A 21,308-nucleotide genomic window follows, 5' to 3' on the forward strand; every position below is an offset into this window, starting at 1 on the left:
TTTATCCTGAGCCATCCAGCATTTATCATTTTTCTTTGTTGTCAATCTCATTTTCCCTTAATTTATCTGCATTTTCTTTTGTTTGTTCCCTAAAGGAAGGTGAAGTATATGCCATAGAAACCTTTGGTAGTACAGGAAAAGGTGTGGTGCATGATGATATGGAATGTTCACATTATATGAAAAATTTTGATGTTGGACATGTCCCAATAAGGTGAGAAGCTTCTTTGCCCCCCAACTTGTCTTTTCAATTCAGTGCATAGTAATAATCATGTGTGTATATATATGTTTTACCTCTGGGATTATTCTACATCTTTAATACTTTATTAAAAGTATTATTGTCTTTTAGATTTACTAAGTTTATCCATTGCCCAATCAAACATTTGGAGGGATTCTAGTTAAGGAGGTGTCCCAGTAAGTCATTATTGCTGATTTGTAGATTGAATGGAGGGTGGAGGGTGGCAGTGATGGAGAAATCAGTGTCACAATTGAGTCATGATGGGATCAAGAGTAGAACTTTACAGGAGTCAGCTTATGTGTTGGACCACTGTAGAGTTTAAGATGACTTGACTTTGAAGGCTTTATGTATAGAAGAAAAGGAATTTATTCATGATTCAAGAACTGATGAAAAATTGAATTGGAGGGAGGGTTAATTGGGAATTGAATTCATCTTCCAAGGAGGATGGAGAAAGACAAAGAAAATTTCTTTCCATATTTAAGATTTTTGCAACAGCTTTAGTTTATCTAATCTTTGTTCCTTGGCTTTTTATGTTTTTTTTTAAAAAAATTTTTTGGTTTGGGTTTTTTTTATTTTATTTTTTTTTTTATTTTTTTGCCTTTCAGACTTCCAAGAGCAAAACACTTGTTAAATGTCATCAATGAAAACTTTGGCACTCTGGCCTTCTGCCGCAGGTGGCTAGATCGCCTAGGAGAAAGTAAATACCTAATGGCTCTCAAGAATCTGTGTGACTTGGGGATTGTGGATCCCTATCCCCCTTTATGTGACATCAAAGGCTCCTATACAGCACAATTTGAGCACACCATCCTCTTACGCCCAACATGTAAAGAAGTTGTCAGCAGAGGAGATGACTATTAAATATAACCTGAGGCCACCTCAAGCAGCTTTATCTAGGCTTTATTGGAATACATTATACCAGAAATAATTTGCAACAAACATATTGTCTGTTTTTAACAAGTGGACCTCTGTAATACTTTTCCCATGTGTGAAAAGAAAGGAATTCAAAGGCAAGTCTCCTATTGTAACTAACGAAGGAAAAAGCTTTCAGGGCTTTAGAGAGATTTCACAAATGTTAAAACTTCAATATTTTCTGTTCAGGAAAACATGCTATGGAAGCTTCAATCTTTAGTTTGGAATGAGTTATACATTTTGTTTTGAACATTTATTATAAAAAAAAGATGCTTTTGAGATATTTATATTACCATATTCCTTGAATGCTTTGAATGAACACCCAATTCTACTACACTTAATTAAGCCCTCTGGTAATATTGCCTTTTAAAACTTCCTGGATTCCATTTTGTAAAAAATAAAGACAAATTTTCAGATCTAAGAGATACATTTTAATGTTTGTGGTTCTAATTCTGGGCAAGAGATGGCTGTATCTATTTAATATAAAAGAGAACCTATGTCTTTTATTATAATCTGGAATGTAGACTTCTCCTGCTCAGGCAGTGGATTACGCCACCTCAGCAGTGCACCAAGCAGTTGGCTCCTGTTTTCGTCCTAATGGATGTCCAAATTAGCAGACTTTGGTCTTCGAGACTTCATTTTCTTTCTATGACCCCGTTAATCCTCATTTTCTCCAATCAATGGAAAAAAGATACATTAACTTTCAAGCATTCTGCCAACCTCTAATCCTGACTCACTAAATGGAACCTTTTTCTTGATTGTCAAATCCACACTGGGGGAAAAAAAAAAAACTTCTTCAGCTTTCCTAGCAGAAGATGTACCTGGAAAAGAAGCCTTTTGAGGTTGAAGCATCATAAAGGAAAGCAGGAAAGTTTCTAGGTTGAATTTTTGTTCTGAATAGAACAATTAAAATTATAGTTACTAGGCTCTGATAGAATGAGCCAATTTGATGGGGTGAGGTTAGTAGCGTCTCAAATCAAATCAACATCAGGGACTTGGGGATGAGAGGGCAGCTGTTACAAAAAAAATTTCAGTGTGAAGGGTCATATTTTACATGGGTTTGATCTGAGACTGCTGTTTTTAAAAGGAAAATCCCAATTTTTCTTACTTGTAAATACTCAGTTGGGACTGTCCCAAAACTTAAAACTGTAATGACTTTTTTTGGCTTGCTATTTTGTACCAGGGTAAAAAGCCTTAAAACAACGGGCATGCTTTAAGTATGCTCCCATCCTGTTGTTACCTACCATCAATTCACAATGTCATTGCCTGTTGGTTTAGTTTTGTTATTCTCGTTCATCAATCACCATCCTGTTCGCTCATAAAAGAAACCTATGACTTCCTCAGTGGGAGAGGTTTGTCATCTCTCAAGCTTAAATAAGCAGCCTCTCTAAAAGATGTTCCTGCCATCTCAACTAGATCTTCCTCCTAGGATGATGAATAAAAAGCTAGTTCCTCCTTTTGGGCTTTTTAAAAAGTGTCTTTTGGGGGGAGGGGGAGAACTGGGACAACAAAAAGCATGCTTTACAAATGGAAACAGTAAGTCACCACCATTTAAAAGTATGTTTAATTGCAAATACAGCACAGCAATTTTGTTACTGATACTAGCTTACTTTATAATGCTGGAGCTTGATGTGATCCTAATAATACAGATTTCCTGGACCAATTATGTGCACAAGCTCACCTCTTCAAGTGACTGGGTAATACAGCATCATTGTATTAAATCTTAAAATCAGCTGAACTTTTGGGGGATGTGATCTAGGATAAGTAGGGAGGCTGTGGATTTCAGAAGTGTTTCATCCATGTATCTCTTGGAATCATTTTTGTCATGTTAAAATAATGATAATGTACCTTATTGGATAACAAATGATTAGTTTGATGTTTTAACAATAGTGCCTTTAGTAAATTACTTTACAATCAAAAAAAAAATGTTGCTTTTTTGTTAGATGCATGTAGTTAATGGTCGGACTTACCTTATTTGCCCATTGTAATTGGTCAAACAGATGTACATAGCTTGCAGAGGAATGTTTTCGTCACTTTAGCACTAGTCACTGAAACAAATCCTAAGAGATTACTCCCAGCAAAAAGAAAAAACAATAATAGTAATTACCTTCTTAAAGACTAGTACAATTTCTTAAACTTTTTTTTTTTCTCCTGAAGTTCAAAAGATGAAAAACAAACAGAAACCTCCCCAGCCATTTCTGGTTATAAAACAGAAAAAAGTAACTCGAACAAGCTGACAGGTGGGTGGCACTGAAGACAGATCTCCCTTTACCCTGAGTGGATGATACCTGGAAATATTTAATCATCTGGGACAGCTGCTGGCTTCTAGCTTCTCCTCATGATGCTCTTTTTACACAAAGATAAACATTTGGCACCATAACCTCCCTTAACGAGTGACAAAAACACAACACTCAATATTGCCCACATTAAGTTTTATTGAGGTATAATTATCTAACAGTTGAGGTAACAACTTGCATAGGTTTTTAATGAAACAAACAATTTCAAACCCTAGCATTTAGCTAATACTCAAGTTGTATTTTGGCACAAATCCTTTTCATTAGTTCAGTGGTAAATTCTCATCACAACAGAATTGGGTGAAATGTTGCCACTTTCTCCAAATCTGTTTCTGAATGTGAGTTTTTCAAAGTTGTTTCTCCCCATTTGTGTTTAGTTTTTGAGAAATGCTGGAGGCATATAACAATATTTTAACAGTGTAATGGTAGGAGTGGGGAGGGAATCTTCATCTTCCTCCTGTGCTTAAGGCGAGCACTCCCAAAAGAGAGCAACTGTATATAAGGTTTAATACTAGGCTAGGTCACATTTTCCCATTCCTCAAGAGGCAGCAAAATTAGAAGAACTTTTTAAAGAAAAATCATGGGGGTCTACGAATTTCAAGGTGGAAGGGAAGTAGGCTGGCCTAACAGGATTAAGTTCATTCAGCTTTACCAGCTCATAAGAGCCCACCCTCGAAGTACAAGGAAAGGTAAGCAGAGACTTAACCAATTTAAGCCCCTCGAAACATTACTTTTTAAAAAGGAAAATACTATAAAAGATAAGGAACTTGTCATATTCGGGCTTATGCCCGATTGTACCAGTGGGGTAGAGATACTGAGAGCAAGAGAATAAACAATCTACTCAGTCATTAAGAAAAACACAAAGTGCAGCATGGTATACACTGATTTCTCACACGTACATTTTTGAATGAGTGATTTTCTTTTATGCCCTCCGTAATTCCTTACAAACTTCCTGTTCTAATTCACCCAAACTACTAAGTTTCCTTAGGAGATTGATCCTTTCCAAGCAAGAGATTGCTAGGATCTTCTGAGACTTAGTTTAGACTATTGTATTTAGGCTTTGTCTTGTAATCTCTGTACAATGGTCACTAAATTCACATTTTCTGGTTGCAGGGATAGTGTGCCTTACTGGAACAGATTTAAATTGACAAGTCATTCTGTACAAATAAGATTCAAAATCCTTCCCATTGTGACTGTCATCCTCTTCCATTCCTCCCAATACCCACAATACTAAGCTCACTCACATATACAAAGGTTATATAAGCTGCCTGTTGTTCATTTGGACACGTGAATATGCCCAGTCAAGAACAGTTTTCCTTTGCTCTAGTATTTCAAAACAAAACATTCCTACACATAGCCAGGTCTATCAGAACTAGGCCCTTCAGTAACTTATTTGACTGTCTAGAATATAACCAAAAGCCACCTGCTAATTTATGAAAAAGATTTAATTGTTCAAGTGACTAAGGCCTTCAAGAACAGCTTGTTTTTGCATCTTCTAGAGTCCTGCACATGTTGGTGCTCAGAATTGTAGAGCTGGCCTAAAAGAAACCCTTTTTTGGTGAAGTGGTCTATCTTCATACCTAAAATATTTAGCCCTGTAGGAATAGCCTTTAAAAAGGCATGCAATAACAAATGTACATAAAATGGTGTAACCAGAATTTTAGTGACAGTCTCATAAAAATCCATGATTTAAAAAAAAAATAAAATAAAAAAGAATGAACACCAGTCTGAGGTAAACATTAAAAATTTAAAGACTTTTTTTTTTTTTTTTTTTAAAACAAAACAACAGCTGTATAAGAAAACTCCAGGTACTTTAAAAAATGTTTAAAAGTTACCTACTGTCAATATACAAGTGTTAATTTATACCAACTTTGTTTCTGTAAAAAGAATGCTTTGTTTTGCTAGATACAAAATATATAAACATAGTGTACACTGATTCACAAGAGAAAGTACAAAACAAACCCCCTACCTCAGCCGGATTCAAAGCATAAGGCCCCAAGCCACCACAGTAAGTCACTGTCTTTGGATCAGCTCCTTCTGGCACTCAGAGGTGGGCTGTCTTCTTCCCTGGCCGGCTGTGGACTGGGAGACAATAATTCAGGAGCCGAGAGTCTCGAATGTTCGTCCTCCTGAGGAGCTCGCTGGGTATAAAATAAGATGTAAGCTTGGGCCTTACACACTTCTTCCAGAGTGCACATGTTAAGCTTGGAATCATTGCAGTGTACCCAGAATCCTAAAAAGTTAGGTACATAATTAAAACAGCTATAGGGAAAAATCCAAAATAGCAACTGCATTTTATTAGAATGTAGCATTTTTTCTAAGTGAAGGTTTTTATTTTTTTAGCATGACTATCCGTTTTGCTGACAGTAAAATACTACTTAAAAATATTCTCAAACAGTACTGAATAGGGGGCAGCTAGGTAGTGCAGTGGATAGAGCACCAGCTTTGAATTCAGGAGGACCAGAGTTCAAAAGTGCATCACATCAATAATAAAACCCTGATTAGAAGTTACCTTCTCTCACTGCTTGATTACACAAGATTTAAATCCGTTAATCAAGGCCTATTTGTTATTGATTTAGCCTAGTTCACAAAAGAATAACCGGCCAACTTTTGATAACTCAGGGCACTTTTTACGCAATGCCATTTGCTTTTTGGCAGCAACAGCTGGGCAGGTTCTAATTACAAGAAAGAGTTACAATTCCAAACTGACTTCTGTTAGTAACTGAAAAAAGTTTGGGGATTAACTTTGCCAACCAGGGGAGTGGGTTTTATCCTCTCTCCCTCCCTTCCCCAACTAGCATTAAATGCCCAGATGCGTTTTGTTCCTTTACCCTTTGAAATCTGGCATTCCCATTTCTACCTTTTGATTAGCTAGATTTTTGTTACAATCTGGGGAAAATCTAAAATGCTAATAAACCATGTGAATGGCCACTAAACTGCCTTATTTTAAAGGAAAGCTTTTTGTTTTTTAATAACAGGCTACTTTGAATCTGCTCTAAGGGTTTAGTTCAGTTCTAATATTTACTGTGATTACAAAGTCCTGATGCTATTATTTTACCTATCAAAGTTAAAAGCACCAGAGAAGAAAGCCAAATTCAGAGCTTTTAGATGTGGACTTTATCCCAAGCCTAATTTTACTCAATGTTTTCATTTATTGACCAAAGCTGTAATAAGAAAAAATGTTTTCAGTCCCTACCTCCTTCAGAGTTGTAGCAATATGCAGTATAGTGTCCCGAGCCAAACCCTTTCCCATGATGCATGACGACAGCAGACAAGTCATAGATGAAACATTCTGGTCTGAGGGACTTCAAAGACTCTCTGTAGCAATATGGCTCCATGTTTAGAATTTCATCAAAACCAACGTGTACTCCTATTTTCTCTCGATGATTACGCCCTGACCACCTGGGGGGAAAAAATTAAAGATAAAACATGCTAAACTTCTTGTCAGTGTCATTTACTTTTATTTGAGATCACGGATAGCAAGGCTATCCTTATTCCACAATTCCTGTTAAGATACTTGTTCATGCAAACATTTTCAAATTATGTAAAATAAAGTCTTTTCTGTTCTCTTCCATACCTTATCTGGTTCCCTTTAACCAGAGAATTTGCAAGGTCTGACAATACAGTACAAAAAATTGACAAAATATTTTTTGCCGAAAGTTGCCTTTGTAGTTGAGGACAATTTTCAAAAGGAATTGCATACTATCAAACCACTCTAAGGGAAAACAAAAAACCATTCCATATCAGTACTAAGAAAATACAAATAAGACCAACTAAGGTTTTTTACCAGGCACCAAGACAGATATGCTGTAAAGGAAGAAGATACACACTAATGCACTATTGATCGTGGCAAACAATTATGCAAGAAAAATGACTAAAAACTATACCCTTTGATCCGCTAATCCTACCACTATATATATGACTCAAAGAGACAACACAAAACTGGTTCGATGTGTACCAAAATGGGCATAGCAACATAAAATGGGTGAAACAACTAAACAACTAATTGTATGTAATTGTAATCTAATATTATTGCACCAAAATGGGAAACATAAAAAAATGAGAAAGAACCAGAAGTTTTAGTGTGACCTGATGCAGAGAAGAACGAACTAAGAAATGACAATAGTATTATCACTTAAAAAGTAAATCAAAAAATACCAACAAGCAAATAAACTCGGGCTAAAGGCAATAATTGAACCACTTCCTTCCCCTGTAGAGAAAGGGATAAAGTATGGAAAGATGTCAATTACCCATCTCTATGTTGGTTTGTTTTACTTTACTGGGGCTAATATCAGGAAATGTCAATGATGACAAAAATGTCAACACTTTGCCTAAAACAAAACAAAAACAGAAAAAAAAAAAAAAAAAAAAAAAAAAAGCCAGATGAGCAGACAAATTATCAAACATCTGACCACAAAGAGGCAGCAAAGCCAAATGATGATCCTTCCCTTCTCCATCTCTGGGTGGAAAGAACAAGGCTCATCCCTTGTAGCAGGCCTGTATTTGCTTTAGTGATTTGAGGCTTCTGAGCTTCTGTTTCAACTCTTACCAAGACTGTGGTCACCTCCCCTCTACCTGTGCTGTGCGTTATACTAAGAGAAATAGCAAAATACACAGGGTATTGTCCTTCCTTCCCCAACATACCAAATATCTGTGGGATACAAGGTCTCATGGTGGTTCTAGGAAGAATAAATTTAGGCTGTTATAAGATGCCACATACAAAAATCTGATTCTACTTAATTCTTATGTGACCTGAGGTGATCAGTTTATATCTCTCTCCTTAAGTTTCTTCATCTACAAACTGAGGTGGTAAAAGTAGGTGACTTCTAAGGTCCCACTGGATCTCCCATTTTAATTAGTTAAGAATTTAGGAAGAATACTTATGTTAAAATTATACCAGCACATAGATACTCTTAATTTGTATTATCCTAAGCCACCCCACCCCCAACCTCCGCCTTGGAAAAGATCCATCAGAGTTTGGGTAAGGACGATGGTCAGTTGTTGTCCTTCATTCTCCACGAGGACCAAAATGACATCACTGCTAGAGTGGCGTTACAGTGTGCCAGACTATGGCTGATCAGACCAATACCAGCTCAGAAGGCTCTGCCACAGATTGACACAAGCAGTTCCTATGAACATTTGGGGCAGCTTCTCTAACTTTGCACATCTCGAGTTTCTTCTGAGCTAACCCTGTCTCCCATGTCATACAATGGATTCGAAAGTTCTTGAGAGCTTGAGAATGTCCTTATATCACTTTTTCTGACCATCTTGTGGGCTCTTGCCATGTGCGAGTTCTCCATTTAAAAAAAAAAAAAAAAAAAAAAAGGTGAAGACAAATTGGAAGAACGTGGGACTTAAGTTTCTCTTAGGATACAGAAAATTCCTGAAAGCCTAGGGAAACCCTGTAGTGACCAACTCTAGAAGGTCACAGAATAGGGCTGAGGACCCTTTCTTTCCAGATCATAGGGTCAATTTCCTAATGAGCGAGATCAATTCTTCAAGCTACAAAAAGGCAGGACAATGACAATTTCTCAATGAAAGTCACTAACACGTACGTGGCCATAATGACGGACTTAGTGGACCATACCTTGTGCTAATCAAATAGTTTAACATTTCCTATTGGACAGAGAAGGAGAGGATACAAGCAAAATCTAAGAGGGGAAGGGAAAGAAAATATCAAAGAAGTGCTTACTATGTGCCTGGCACTATGCTCATTAATTATCACATTTGATCCTTCCTCCCAATCCTGGAAGGTAGGTTCAATGATTATCCTCCTTTTATAGTTTCCTCAACTTGTTCAGGGTCCTATTAGTTGAGATTAGATCTGCACTCAGACCCTTTGTGCCTCACCTCGTCTCGCCTCCAAGCCCATCACTCTGTGCACTGTGGTACCACTAGCTGCACTGCCTTCAAAAAACACTTGGGAATGTTGGGAATGTTGCATGCACATATGAAAATGAAAATATGGCAGTATATGGTAAAATATCAAATTGTGCAGCATAATTTATTATTACAATGAGAGAAAGAGGAAAAGGGAAAGAGGGAGGGGAAACAAGAAGAGAGAGGGAAGGACAAGAAGAGACAAGGAGAGGGAGAGCGAGTGGGAGAGCAAGAGAGCAAGCAAGAGATTGTGGATTGAGAGGGAGATGGGTCCATCAGCATATGTTGCAGTCACCAGAGGAAGTGATGCTCATACAGAATGAGGTTTCTGGCTTGAAGGGCGGGAGTCTGGATAAGGAGAAAGGAGTCGGATGGGGCAGCACAATCAAAGCTCAGAATGAAGAATGGGAATGTCACTGAGATGGGAAAACAGAAGTCTAGCCTGACCAAGGTGGGCTGGATCATTAAGTGGAAAAAACATTTTTGGGGGGAAGCACTTTTTGGCCCTAATGTTAAATCTCTTTAATAAAAACAAGCCACTATAAATTTGATCAGGGAAATCTATACATGAATGTGTCAAGAACAAATTCCCCAAGCAAAAACACAATTTATCACTGTGTGCCAAGCACAATAAATATGTTAAATGTACTTGAGGAGCACAACAGGACAGAGCAGTCATGTAAACATAGATCAGCTGGATTAACCAATAGGTCTAATATTAACATCTGAGTGGTGATCTGAGAATAACCACAGCCTGGTTAACATAGATTACATAACAAGCACTTGATCTCAGCATGCCAGTGATACTTCACATGATTTGTTTTCAGCTCTTTTTAAAAATGGTTTTGAATCTCTGTACCATCTTCTTAAGGCAAACCTCTTAAGGATCTACTATGCAGAAAGGACGTGCATTAAGGAAAAAAGATTGAGAAAATGTTATATTTTAAAGCATATTTGACTTTTTAAAAAATCCACAAGCAAAAATTATGAAAGCACTGCATTTTTTGTAATTTTCTTTTTTTAAACAAAAGCAGTTGCAGAAACAGATCTGTGCAAGATTAACCACAAAGGCTCTAAAACTTTTTTAAGAACAGTTCAGTAAAAACTATCATTAAATGGATTAATTCTTAAGACATAAAGTGGATTACATTTGCATTCAGTAAATTAAAAATCAAAAAATGTACAGAGTTTATAAATAGCTATCTCTGATACAAACCTGAATCGTTTAAGGTGTAGTCTCAGAACGTGAGGCAGCCGACACACCATAAGCTGTTTCTGGGCCTCTGTGAGTATAACTGGTTTTGAAGAAAATTTCCTGCGCTTTGCTTTAATGGAAAAAGTATAACAAAATCCAATTTCAATTTCAGAGTAAGGTAAAGAAAATTAAGTTAAAATTCTTATTCAATCTATTAATTTAGGAACTAGGCTAAAACTTAAATTTTTTACATTGTTACAAAAAAAAAGGAGGGGGAGGTTCTCTGAGCAAATGAAAGTTGCAGAGACCTCGGTCAGGAGGAGGAAGCATTTCTGCTATCTACAAGGATCAGTTTTAAGGAGAGCTCTCTCCAAACTGAGAGCAACATGCTTCAAGGATCTTGCCAATTGAAAACAATTCTGTACATTCAAGTTCATTGCTAAGGCCTGGTAGCCCTGGGCTTCTTTTTAAAATAAATTTTTCCTTCTCCAGTTATGCTTTTTGGTCCCTCTTAAGAGCTACTGGTCTGAAGTCTCTTACACTGCCAGTAATAGGTTCTAATCTACTTGGGAGAGGAAAAAAAAAAATCACCCCCAAAAGCAAATTTGCCAAAAGTCCACAATTCTTAATTATTTTCTTGTTAGCTACTCAGTGGATCACATGGCATTAAAAACCTGGGTTATTAAAAAAAAAAAAAAAAACCAGGACCCACAAATCAAATGCTAAATTTTAGGAATGCCAAAAGTTTGCATATTTTTGTAGGCAATAATTGACATTGCATTTCCAATTCAAAAAGATAGAGAGGTCTAATGAAAAGGAGCATGGTGGTAAGCATCTACACCTTCTTTGAAGTTAGTATCAAAATCCGTAAAATCATTTTTACAAGACACAGAAATGAAACATTATTTTCTGTGGAACAATAGTACCAACTCCAGGCCTGTCACTAATATATGGAGGCAACCAAGTAAGATCCTCTTAATCAACTATGCTGCTGGTGAGTAAAGAATCCTCCTTGGTCCTCAATAGGAATTGATGATCTCATCCTGAGGTGGGTCCTCACCAGGCCCAGGCCCACTCACCGCCAACAATCAGTAATCTATCTTGGTAGCACACTCATTGTGACAGCTCATTCTTTTGTCTTCCTCCCTCCTTCCCTCTCCCCCTCCCCAATCAATTGTCCTTGGCCAACTCTCCATTCCCCAGCTCCCCTCACTTTCCTGCTTCCCAATCTAAGAACTTAGGGAGAGCTAGGTGCACACAAGACATGGTCAAAGGCTAATAATAGATAAGGTGGCCAGGTAGAATTGGGAACCACACTGAACCTCTGGGGAGTCATCCTAGTGACCCATAGATTCCATGAGTTACTTAACCCAGAAGACCATATTTCCTCAATCAAGATAATTCTTAAGAGTAACTGGTGAAACCTTCCCCTTCTCTGTATTTCTTTGCAAGACTGTAACCGTTTCAAGACACAAAACACATCTAAAATTACATACTGTCTTTACTCACTGTTACACTGGTCACACACATATATTTTTCCTTCTAAAGCTTCAGTTTCTGTGAACTTGGCCAACATTTCTGTAACCAAGCATGGATACTGGGCAGCCATTTCTTTTCCATTACAGTGGTATCTTTCAGGAAATTCCAGTGACAGGTCCCAGAAAGGTTCGACTGTATTTGACTTATTATCACATGCAAGACATGTCACCTGTAAACACAAATATTAAGTTAATCTCTCCAAGTATTCCAATGCCCTCTCTCCTGTTAGTGTTAGATGTTAGTAGCATCTCCATTAAAAGATCCATTTGTCCTATGACATTCATAATGGGATCTACCCAAAAAAATAAAAATAAAAATAAAAATACTGGACAAGTGTAACAGAGAAAAAGTCTTAACACTTTTGTTCCTTTTAAAACACCTTCCCAAGCCTCAGAGAGTCATGATAGTATAAGACAAAACAGACCATTTTTATTAGAGATGTAAAAAACTTTTGTACCAAAAAAAAAAAAAAAAAATGACTGCAAACAGAGTAAGAGAAATTTTTCTGGTAGGGAAAATATTTATGTCAAATTTTAAGAAATTCTGACAAGCTAGCTATATGAGAAATTCAGTTACCAATCTTGCCATTTCTCCTTCAGCTCTCCCTACTCATATTGTGCCACAATAGCCTTAGGTCAGGCCTCAGTGAATCTTACTAGGTGAGTGACCTCCCTGCCAACCACAGATGTGCCCAAATTCGTGTGTGTGTGTGCACGCGCTCTCGTGTCCCCATCCCTTTCTATTTATCTCTTAAAGCCCTTCACAGCTTGGCCCTAATCTTTTTTCAACCTCCTAGATGTCACACATCCCACTATCTTCCTCACCTCAGAACTGAGTTTCTTTCTATAAATTATATTCAGGCTTTCTTCACCTACACAATTACTCTTTCCCTCAACTCCCTTGTATTCACATATTTCTGTTCTTTTTATAATATTTCATACATTTATGGAGGAATTAAAAACCACTCCTTGTATTTATCTCCAGTGCCTGGCACACAGTAGATGCTTACTGCTTTTTGACTGAATCAACATACCTGGAAAGCCTAGAAGTATTTTCAACTGGCAAGCAGTCCTAAGATAGGAAAAGTTTTCAAGGGAACTGCAAATTAGCAACTTCCACACAAAAATAAGCTCTAAATTGCAAAGAAGTACAAATGAAAACAAGGCTAAGCAGTTACCTCAAACCCTACAAAGTGACAAAAATCACAGAAAAATGGATACTGTCATGTATGTGAACAGGTATGTCTGCACTATTAATGAGGCTCTGACTGGGTGTCTACATCCTGGTAAACAAGGAGTAATTCTACCATAGCTCCATATCTGCTACCACCACTCTGTCCATGCTAAAATATTCAGAGCAACACTTTCTGGGGATAGGTTGAACAAGCATGGAATATGCAGTAGAATATTTCTATGCAGTAAAAAATAATAAATTCAGAGGAATGTGGAAGGCATGTACAAACTGATGAAAAGTAAAATAAAATGAAAATCATGTAAAATAACAATCTCAACACGACTACAACAATAAAAAAACTGCTTAAAGGAAGTCAAATTCTAAATAAGTAAAAAATTAGTAATGGGGCAGCTAGGTGGCGCAGTGGATAGAATACCAGCCTTGAATTCAGGAGGACCCGAATTCATATCTAGTCTCAGACACTTAACACTTCCTAGCTGTGTGACCCTGGGCAAGTCACTTAACCCCAGTCTCAGGGGAAAAAAAAAAATCAGTAATGGTCTAGAAGAAACAATAACTTAAAGCTTAAAGACAAACCTCTCTGCCTTCAGGGAAGAGAGGAAGGTTCTTCCAAGGGCAGAACCCACAATATGAGAGGCCAGCTGCAGTCACTGGGCAGGCTGCAGTCACTGTACTGCTGAAAACAGGAAAGGTTCCACCCAAATAACGACTGTGCCATAAGGCAAAAGAATCAATACAATCTAAAAACCATAAGGAACTCCTCCAAACCTTTCAGATGTTTACTATGACTCTGAAGAGAGACAGCAATTCAAAAAGACAATAATAAAACCTAGAATCAAAATATAGGACCAGACTCCACTAGAATGAATGGGTTATTCATTAGCTGTTTAAGAAGTCCTCTATCTCCAACACCGCAGGAATCTGAAGAGGAGGTGGACCATCCAGCACTGAGCACCCCAAGGAAGAACACCAGGGGAGCTCAAAACCAGGGAAGGAGGGTGAGAGAGCAGCATTTGGAGAGGGCTGAAATCCTAACCTAATAGAAATGAATATGGGAGAAAGAATAAAGCTCATCCATAAGAAGGGAACCACAGTTCTAAATGAGAAGAGAGTATCCTCTCTGTTTCTCAGTTTCTCCAGTCTTGCTCAAAACATACTCCTAAGCTGTCTTTGTTCTGTTCTGTGCATCCCATTTAGGGAGAACCTGAAATACATTCAGAAAAAGAATGCCTAGAATGATAGAAGATGGACTAGAAACCATTTCATTCAAGCAGTTTAATCAGAAAAATGTTTTTTTATATAAAAGATTTGATTAGACTCTTATTTTGCTGCTTGAGTACAGAAGAGGTTACAGAGAGTTCTCATTTGGGCCTATTATAAGGAAAAACCTCCTTCCACATGACACATACTGGGGCACATTGGGAATGTAGTACCATTAGATAGGAGAGTTTTTGGAAGCACAAGCTAAGTAATTTTATTTAGTAAGCAATCGAGCCCTTTGAAGGAGTCTTGAGCAGGAGCAACTTATGCCCAGCATGAGGGTTTTGAATGGACTCGTAGTAGAGGTGGTTTGGAGGTGGGAGACCAGCTCTTACAGACTGGCAATAACAACAGCTTCTATTTTGTCAATACTAGTAGGACAGGAGATCACATCTATGTAAAAACTGACAAAATTTGGCAATTAATAGGATCTGGAAAGCAAAAAAAAGAGTCAAAGCTAGTACCAAGATGTCTTTAATAAAGCTATTTAGATAGAGGCAATACTAAAAATAACTAAATCAAAAGGAAGATACCATTTGTTTTTGTTTTGAACAAGTTGAGTCAGCCAGAAAAGATCAGATAAGAGCAAAAATGAAGATCTGGGATGCTACAGCTTAGCACTGAAAGCCCACATAAGAGAATGAAATTTTCAAGAGTGTCAAAGAATGTTAAATTAACTTTGGCAATCACCCCTTTACCTTATGGGGCCAAGAAAAAGAAGAATCAAGCAAAGGAGGGGGAAAAGCAGCAGTCAGAAACCTTCTAGCTTCTGAGATACTTTACTCTGGGGAATGAGCAGGATGGTGGTAAGATCTCAAGAAGCAATGAATCAATGAATGGTCATTAAGTGCCAGATTTTGCCAAAGAACTGACAAGACTAACCCAACCATTCTGAAGAGCAATTTGAAACTTTGATCAAAAGGCCATCCAACTTTTGATCCCTCTTGATCCAGCAACACCAATACTAGAGCTCTATCCCCAAGAGATCATAAAAAAGAGAAAAAGGACTAACATGTACAAAATTATAGCAGTTCTTTTGTGGGGTGGCAAAGAATAGATCGACAGGATGCCCATCAATTGGGAAATGATTGAACAAGTTGTAGTATACGAATATAATAGAATGCTATTATTCCAAGTAATAATGAACAGAAAATGTTCAGAAAAATCTGGAAAGACACCGTACACAGTAATAGCAACACTGTGCAACGACTTAAGTTTTTGCACAGACAAAACCAATGAAATCAAGATTAGAAGGGAAGCAGAAAGATGGGAATCATTTTTTATAGCCAGTGTTTCTGATTTTTTAAAAAATTATGTGATAATCAACTACGGCAGAGATTGAGCTCTTCTCAGCAATACAATTCAAGACAATTTCAAAAGATTCATGATGGAAAATGATATCCACATCCAGAGAAAGAACTATGAAGTCAGTGCAGATTAGAACATACTATTTTCACTTTTTTGGGTGGTTTTTCCCTTTTGTTCTGTTTCTTCTTTCACAACATGACTAATGAGGAAATATTTTTAACATGTTTTGACTAATGAGGAAATATTTTTAACATGTTTTTACAAGCCAATCTCTACATTCATCTATAATTCAACAAAAAGGAGACAGGTGACTCTCAGGATCAAACACTGAAAGCCAGAAGAATTCCAAAATCATCTAACTCATCATTCTCATGTTGTAGATGAGCAAACTGAGGACAGAAAAAATTCTTCTATATACTTACAATGTAGCAGAGCCAAGATTTGACACTACCCTCTCCTCCTCAGTCCTTAATTCCAAATCAACATTCTTTCCTCCACCCATTGTGCTTTTGTATGAATAAAGAAGGATGTATACAAAGACAGCAGAAAGAAATGTGCAGTTCATACTTTAAAAATGTATAGCAAGAGCAAGAGTTAGCTGGTGGATAACAATCTACTACTTACTAGTAAGTAGTAAGTTGGACGTGTCCCTTATGGAATTTTTGCAAGATACGGGAAAGAATCTCATAGGATGGGCAGACATAAATGGGTTTCAAAAACTGCTGCAGGAAAATATCCATTTCTTCCTTGATCACAAATGAAAGTATGAACTATCATTTCCTCGTTTTCAGATTTACTTTGTTTATAAAATTATAAATTTATTAAATGCCTTTAAACTATAAATATCTTTTACCAATATTTAGGCCAAGTTTGCATTCATTTTTCTGTCTCTGAAGACACAGCTTTACTTGTCATAAAAAAAGACTTGTATGTTAAACATTCCCATAAAATATATCTCACAAATCTTGTCCCAATTTATTTTCCTTCCAAATTACCTAGATTAAAGTGGGTTTAATTTTCTATAAAGCCTTTTATACCACATTTCAGATAGGAGTGTCTAATTTTCTTATCTTTAAAACAATACATTATATCTTTAAGCATTATTTATAGAGATCGAGCTATCAAGCATCTTAAGGATCAGAAGAAACTTAAACCAAGATAAAAACCCATTCTGAATATACCTAAAGACCATCAAGATGATGCCAAACTTGGGACAGCTAGATAGTGCAGTGGACAGAACACCAGCCCTGGAGTCAGGAGAACCCCAGTTCAAATGTGGTCTCAGACACATAACACTTTCTGGATGACTTTGGGCAAGTCACTTAATCCCAATTGCCTTCCCCCCCCCCAAATGTTGAATTACATGGAAGATCCCCATTTAACACTACAATAAGATGCTACAAAGTATTTAAAATAATTCAACTTCATAAGATCCTTCATGTTTAGCTTTTAAGAGGAGACTAAAGCCTAAAATGGAATAGAATACTATGGGGACATTATCCGAAATTATCCAAGCAATGAAAGCACTAGGCAATGTGATTAACACTATCATTTTAATGCTCTCTGGAGACACCCATTTCTGAAGTCAACTTCCCCAAATTATTGGGATTAATCAACTAATTATTTGAAAGTATGCATCTCTGAAAAAGGAAGTGATTTAAGGAAACCTCAATTATCCCCTAAATCCACTAATAATATGGTCCTTTAAGCAGAAAGAGGCAAATATGCCATCCAAAGGAGAGCAGAAAATTCTTTTATGATCAGGGGAGCAGAACAGCAAAATGAGAAAAATTGTTCATTTTACTTATATTTATTTACAAGGCAAATATACATATTGACAGCTAGAAAATAATTTTAGTACATAGATTTTACAATTTATCCAGTTTTGTTTTGTTTTAGCAAAGTCCCAAGGAAACCAACAAAAAAGAACATTTGACTTATAACAAGTTTGGGTTACTAAGCTTGAGGTGGTTTTTCGTACCAAACTTAACTTAGTACAATGACTTTATCTCACTGGCATATCCAAGCTGTGAATGTTTTATTACTGGGTTTTTTGTTTTGTTTTGTTTTTGGTGACACTAGTATTTACTTCAACGGTGGAACAAAATAAATTTCTATTCCTTTCTTGAATTTGGGTTACAATAGAATCTATTCTATAAAACTCAACAAAGCTAATAAGTCTAAAAGTAGAAACCCTACAATACAGAAGTTTTAAAATAAAACAAAGCTATCCTTGGGACCTGACTGGCTCCAGCTTCCCTATCACCCAAGGACATAAAAAATCCTAGGCATGTGAAGTCTAGCCTTAAGTCCTTCTAACTGGATTTCCAAAGACTTTAGTTATCATATCTTATTCTAATGACCTGGTGTATTTCCATATGGGGGTAGGGATGCAGGGAAACTATTTGCTGCTGTATCCTTCTTGTACATCTTTGCTGAATTCAGGCAAAATAAAGATCCTTTTGTTACCATCAAACCTGAACCCAATGCTGACTTCGGAGCTACCTCAGACATTTGGCATAATTGTGGCAGGTGGAGATGAGACGATCTCATGGTTCAGATAAGCTGGAAAAAGAGTGCTACCAAATAAAGGGAGGGGGTGATTGAATGGTGGGACACCACAGGCACCCAATGGTAAGAATCCTCTTGCTCCTCTATGGGGAGCTTTCTCTGTGGGACAGAGAACATACTCCCAACTCAGAGCAAAGGTACTGGAGGCTACTCAGGGGAGGGTGAACAAAGAGACTTATATAAGATTCCTGGATTATTAATGATTCTATAGAAGTTGGTCTACCAGCATAATAAAATTCAAAGTAAACTGGACCATAGCAGCAGCCAGAACTCTGGATTTTTGGGATCAGGCAATAGAAGATAAGAGAAGCTTGTAGAGCTGATGGCTTCAAAAATAAAGCCATCTTTCTGAATGGGGATAATGGGCCCCAGTTAATAATCCGGTTATGGATTCTAGAGCCTCCCCCCCTCCCCATAGAGATCTGGCAACTCCACACTCCACTTTTTATTACTCTTGGGAAAAGGTGGCTCCAGGCTTCTAGAAAACAAACTTTCTCCACCAAGAAGTGAGGATTTGTTGCAAGAAATTGTAAAAGAAAAACCTGATGAATTACCCTAGGAATGATTTATGTAGTCCAGGTTGAGCAGCTCCTGCAGTTGGCTTCCATGGGCTGAGGGGGGAGAGCTTTCTGAGGTTGTATTTTTTACAAAGCCAGTTAAATGTATAAGATCCTCCAAATAAAGAATGTTCCCTGTCCTCTCTGCACCCCCCACCCCTTTGTGACAGTGGGAGCTGAGCAATGGATGGAGCTCTGGGCCAAAAATCAGAAAGATCATATTGTTCCTTCTCCTCTCCCCCTCCCTCCAGTTATATGATCCTGGGCAAGTCACAACCTGTGTCTACCTCAAAAGTCCTGGTCTGTAAAATGGGAAAAACAATAGTACACCACCTTCCAGGTGAGAAACCATACTATATTATGTCATTATACATATAAATAATAATAATATAGTGTGCAAATATCAATTATAAATTGTATAAATTCCCTAAGTTGTTATTTTAATATGACTGAGATGGGGAGTTCATCATTCACACCTGGCCTCTCAGAGAAGAATGCCAAGAGCAATTAATGGGAATCTGCAAAGGAGAGGGTGAAACTCCTGAAGGAAATGGGTTTGAGAGATTAGATTTCCCCCCCCTCCACTGCCCAGCTTGTCTTAGGATCAAGGAGATCCTTTCTTCTAAGTACAGCTCCACCCAAATATTGCCAAGTAACCACATAGGCAGGCTGATCAACTGCTAAATCAAGGTGGGACTGGTAGGACCTGGGAAAAGACTGCTGAATGGGCACTCTATGAATTGGGGGGCCAAGGATCATAGAGTTCTATGAAAGAATCTCCCTTCAAGATGAGGACCCCATCTTCTTGCAAGGGAGTTTGAGGTGTGCCTTCTGAAACAGGCTAGTTCTTAGGGGTGCAGGTGAAAATGCACCAAGAAATGGAACATGAGGATACTGAGGACCTTTAAGCACCACCCAAGCCCCTTCAAAGGCTCTGCATTCCTTTTAGTAGCAGTCTCACTCAAATGAAAGGTTTCCTTTCCTCAAGGATGAAGTGAACAACTCTCCTTCCCAGAGTTTAGAGGAACAAAAGAAAGTACTGTTGGGAAGCATCTTGCTTCCTAACAGGAGGGAAGTGAAACTGCTGCCTATGATTATAGTGGGTGTGCACTTGAAGAAAGAAGAATTGAAGAAATAAGATCTGGGGGGGTGGGGGGAGAAGAGGAGGGAGATCAGGCCCTCCAGAGAACTGTGAGGAGCCAAGATTTAGAATCATTTCTCTGACATGGCTCTTTAGAAGCGGAAGATTTTGGCAGATGAGTAGGTGGCGATGCAGAGAGAGAACTGCTATCCAACTAAATCCAAGAACAGGTTACCTTCAAGAGATTAATGATTTCTTAATGCCTTTACTACAAATGACCTTGATTGATGATCAAGAACTGTTGATTGTTCAAGAGGGAGCCAGCCATGTTGTGGCCCTGATGTTGCTTTAGCTATTGCCCTTCATATAGGGAGAAATCTGTAACTGTATTGGAGGTAAAAACCGCCATGCTGCCGTTGGAAATGTTCCTGGAACGGCTCCAGTTCATCTTCACCCTACATTAGAAGATCATCACCCACCACATGGACCAGATTGTTGAGACCCACTCCTTTCAAAGTTTAAGAAGAAGAGGAAAAGCATAGATCTTTGACTTTTGTTGTTTCACATTTTTTCCTCAGAGGGGAGAAGGAAAGGTCTGTAATATTACTATTTCTCCTTTTTTCTTTATTATTATCACTTATGTTAAGAGAATTGAAGGCTCAACTACATGGTCCCCATGCCTCCCATGTGCAACTGGAACCAAATTAAAATGCAATTGAGAAATATTTAACAAGTAAAAATACAAAAAAAAAAAAAAAAACACAAATAACATCAGATCTTAAAACTAAGTTGATATTGTAGTCTTAGGACTCTTTTGTATATATTAGTGGGTCTTTTTTATTTGGGTTTGACATCACTGGCCCAGAGCAGTGAAATCTGACATGAGCCCAGGGTCATATTGCCAGGATGTATCAGAAACAGAACTCAAACCCATGTCTTTTGGCCCACTTTCAATCTACTAGGCCACCTGGGCTCTCAGAGAACATCTTTGTGGGTAGAAACAGTTTCCTCAAAATTCACTTATAAAATGAAATATTTGGATGTAAAAACTAGACATAACAAAGGGTACCAGCGACCAGCAAGGACAGGATACAGTATTAGTGTCAAAGAACTACTATATAACTAAAAGTTTATTCCACTATACAAGGCAGGAAGTGATTGCTCAAATTTAGATGTATACCATACTCTAAAATTTGTTACATATGAAATTTATAAAAGTAATTTCAAAGAAATATGCTAGAAAAACATTTAGTGACATAATTATCATAAAGATTGTACATTAACG

General features: G+C 37.5%; 2 protein-coding genes across 10 annotated transcripts in view; one reads left to right on the forward strand and one right to left on the reverse strand.

The window, feature by feature from the left end:
• METAP2 (methionyl aminopeptidase 2) overlaps positions 1-3,070 on the forward strand; it is a 40,815-nt gene extending 37,745 nt beyond the window's left edge. For both annotated transcript variants that reach the window (XM_074271298.1, XM_074271299.1), the window contains exons 10-11: positions 96-211; positions 841-3,070. In XM_074271298.1, coding sequence (XP_074127399.1) covers positions 96-211; positions 841-1,093 — 369 coding nt within the window. In that variant the 3' untranslated portion in view covers positions 1,094-3,070. The remainder of the gene's footprint in view (positions 1-95; positions 212-840) is intronic.
• USP44 (ubiquitin specific peptidase 44) overlaps positions 1-21,308 on the reverse strand; it is a 50,647-nt gene that overhangs the window by 7,114 nt on the left and 22,225 nt on the right. For 3 of the 8 annotated variants that reach the window (XM_074271295.1, XM_074271294.1, XM_074271296.1), the window contains 4 exons: positions 12,023-12,221; positions 10,535-10,643; positions 6,635-6,840; positions 3,562-5,671 (listed from right to left, as the gene is read on the reverse strand). In XM_074271295.1, the coding sequence (XP_074127396.1) occupies positions 5,466-5,671; positions 6,635-6,840; positions 10,535-10,643; positions 12,023-12,221 (720 nt within the window). In that variant the 3' untranslated portion in view covers positions 3,562-5,465. Of the gene's footprint in view, positions 1-1,646; positions 3,216-3,561; positions 5,672-6,634; positions 6,841-10,534; positions 10,644-12,022; positions 12,222-21,308 lie in introns of those variants that run through there. The other 5 variants (XR_012482795.1, XR_012482794.1, XR_012482793.1 and 2 more) reach the window with 5 other exon arrangements.

Source organism: Sminthopsis crassicaudata, chromosome 5 (genome assembly GCF_048593235.1).
Source record: "Sminthopsis crassicaudata isolate SCR6 chromosome 5, ASM4859323v1, whole genome shotgun sequence".
NCBI classification, from domain to species: Eukaryota; Metazoa; Chordata; class Mammalia; order Dasyuromorphia; family Dasyuridae; genus Sminthopsis; species Sminthopsis crassicaudata.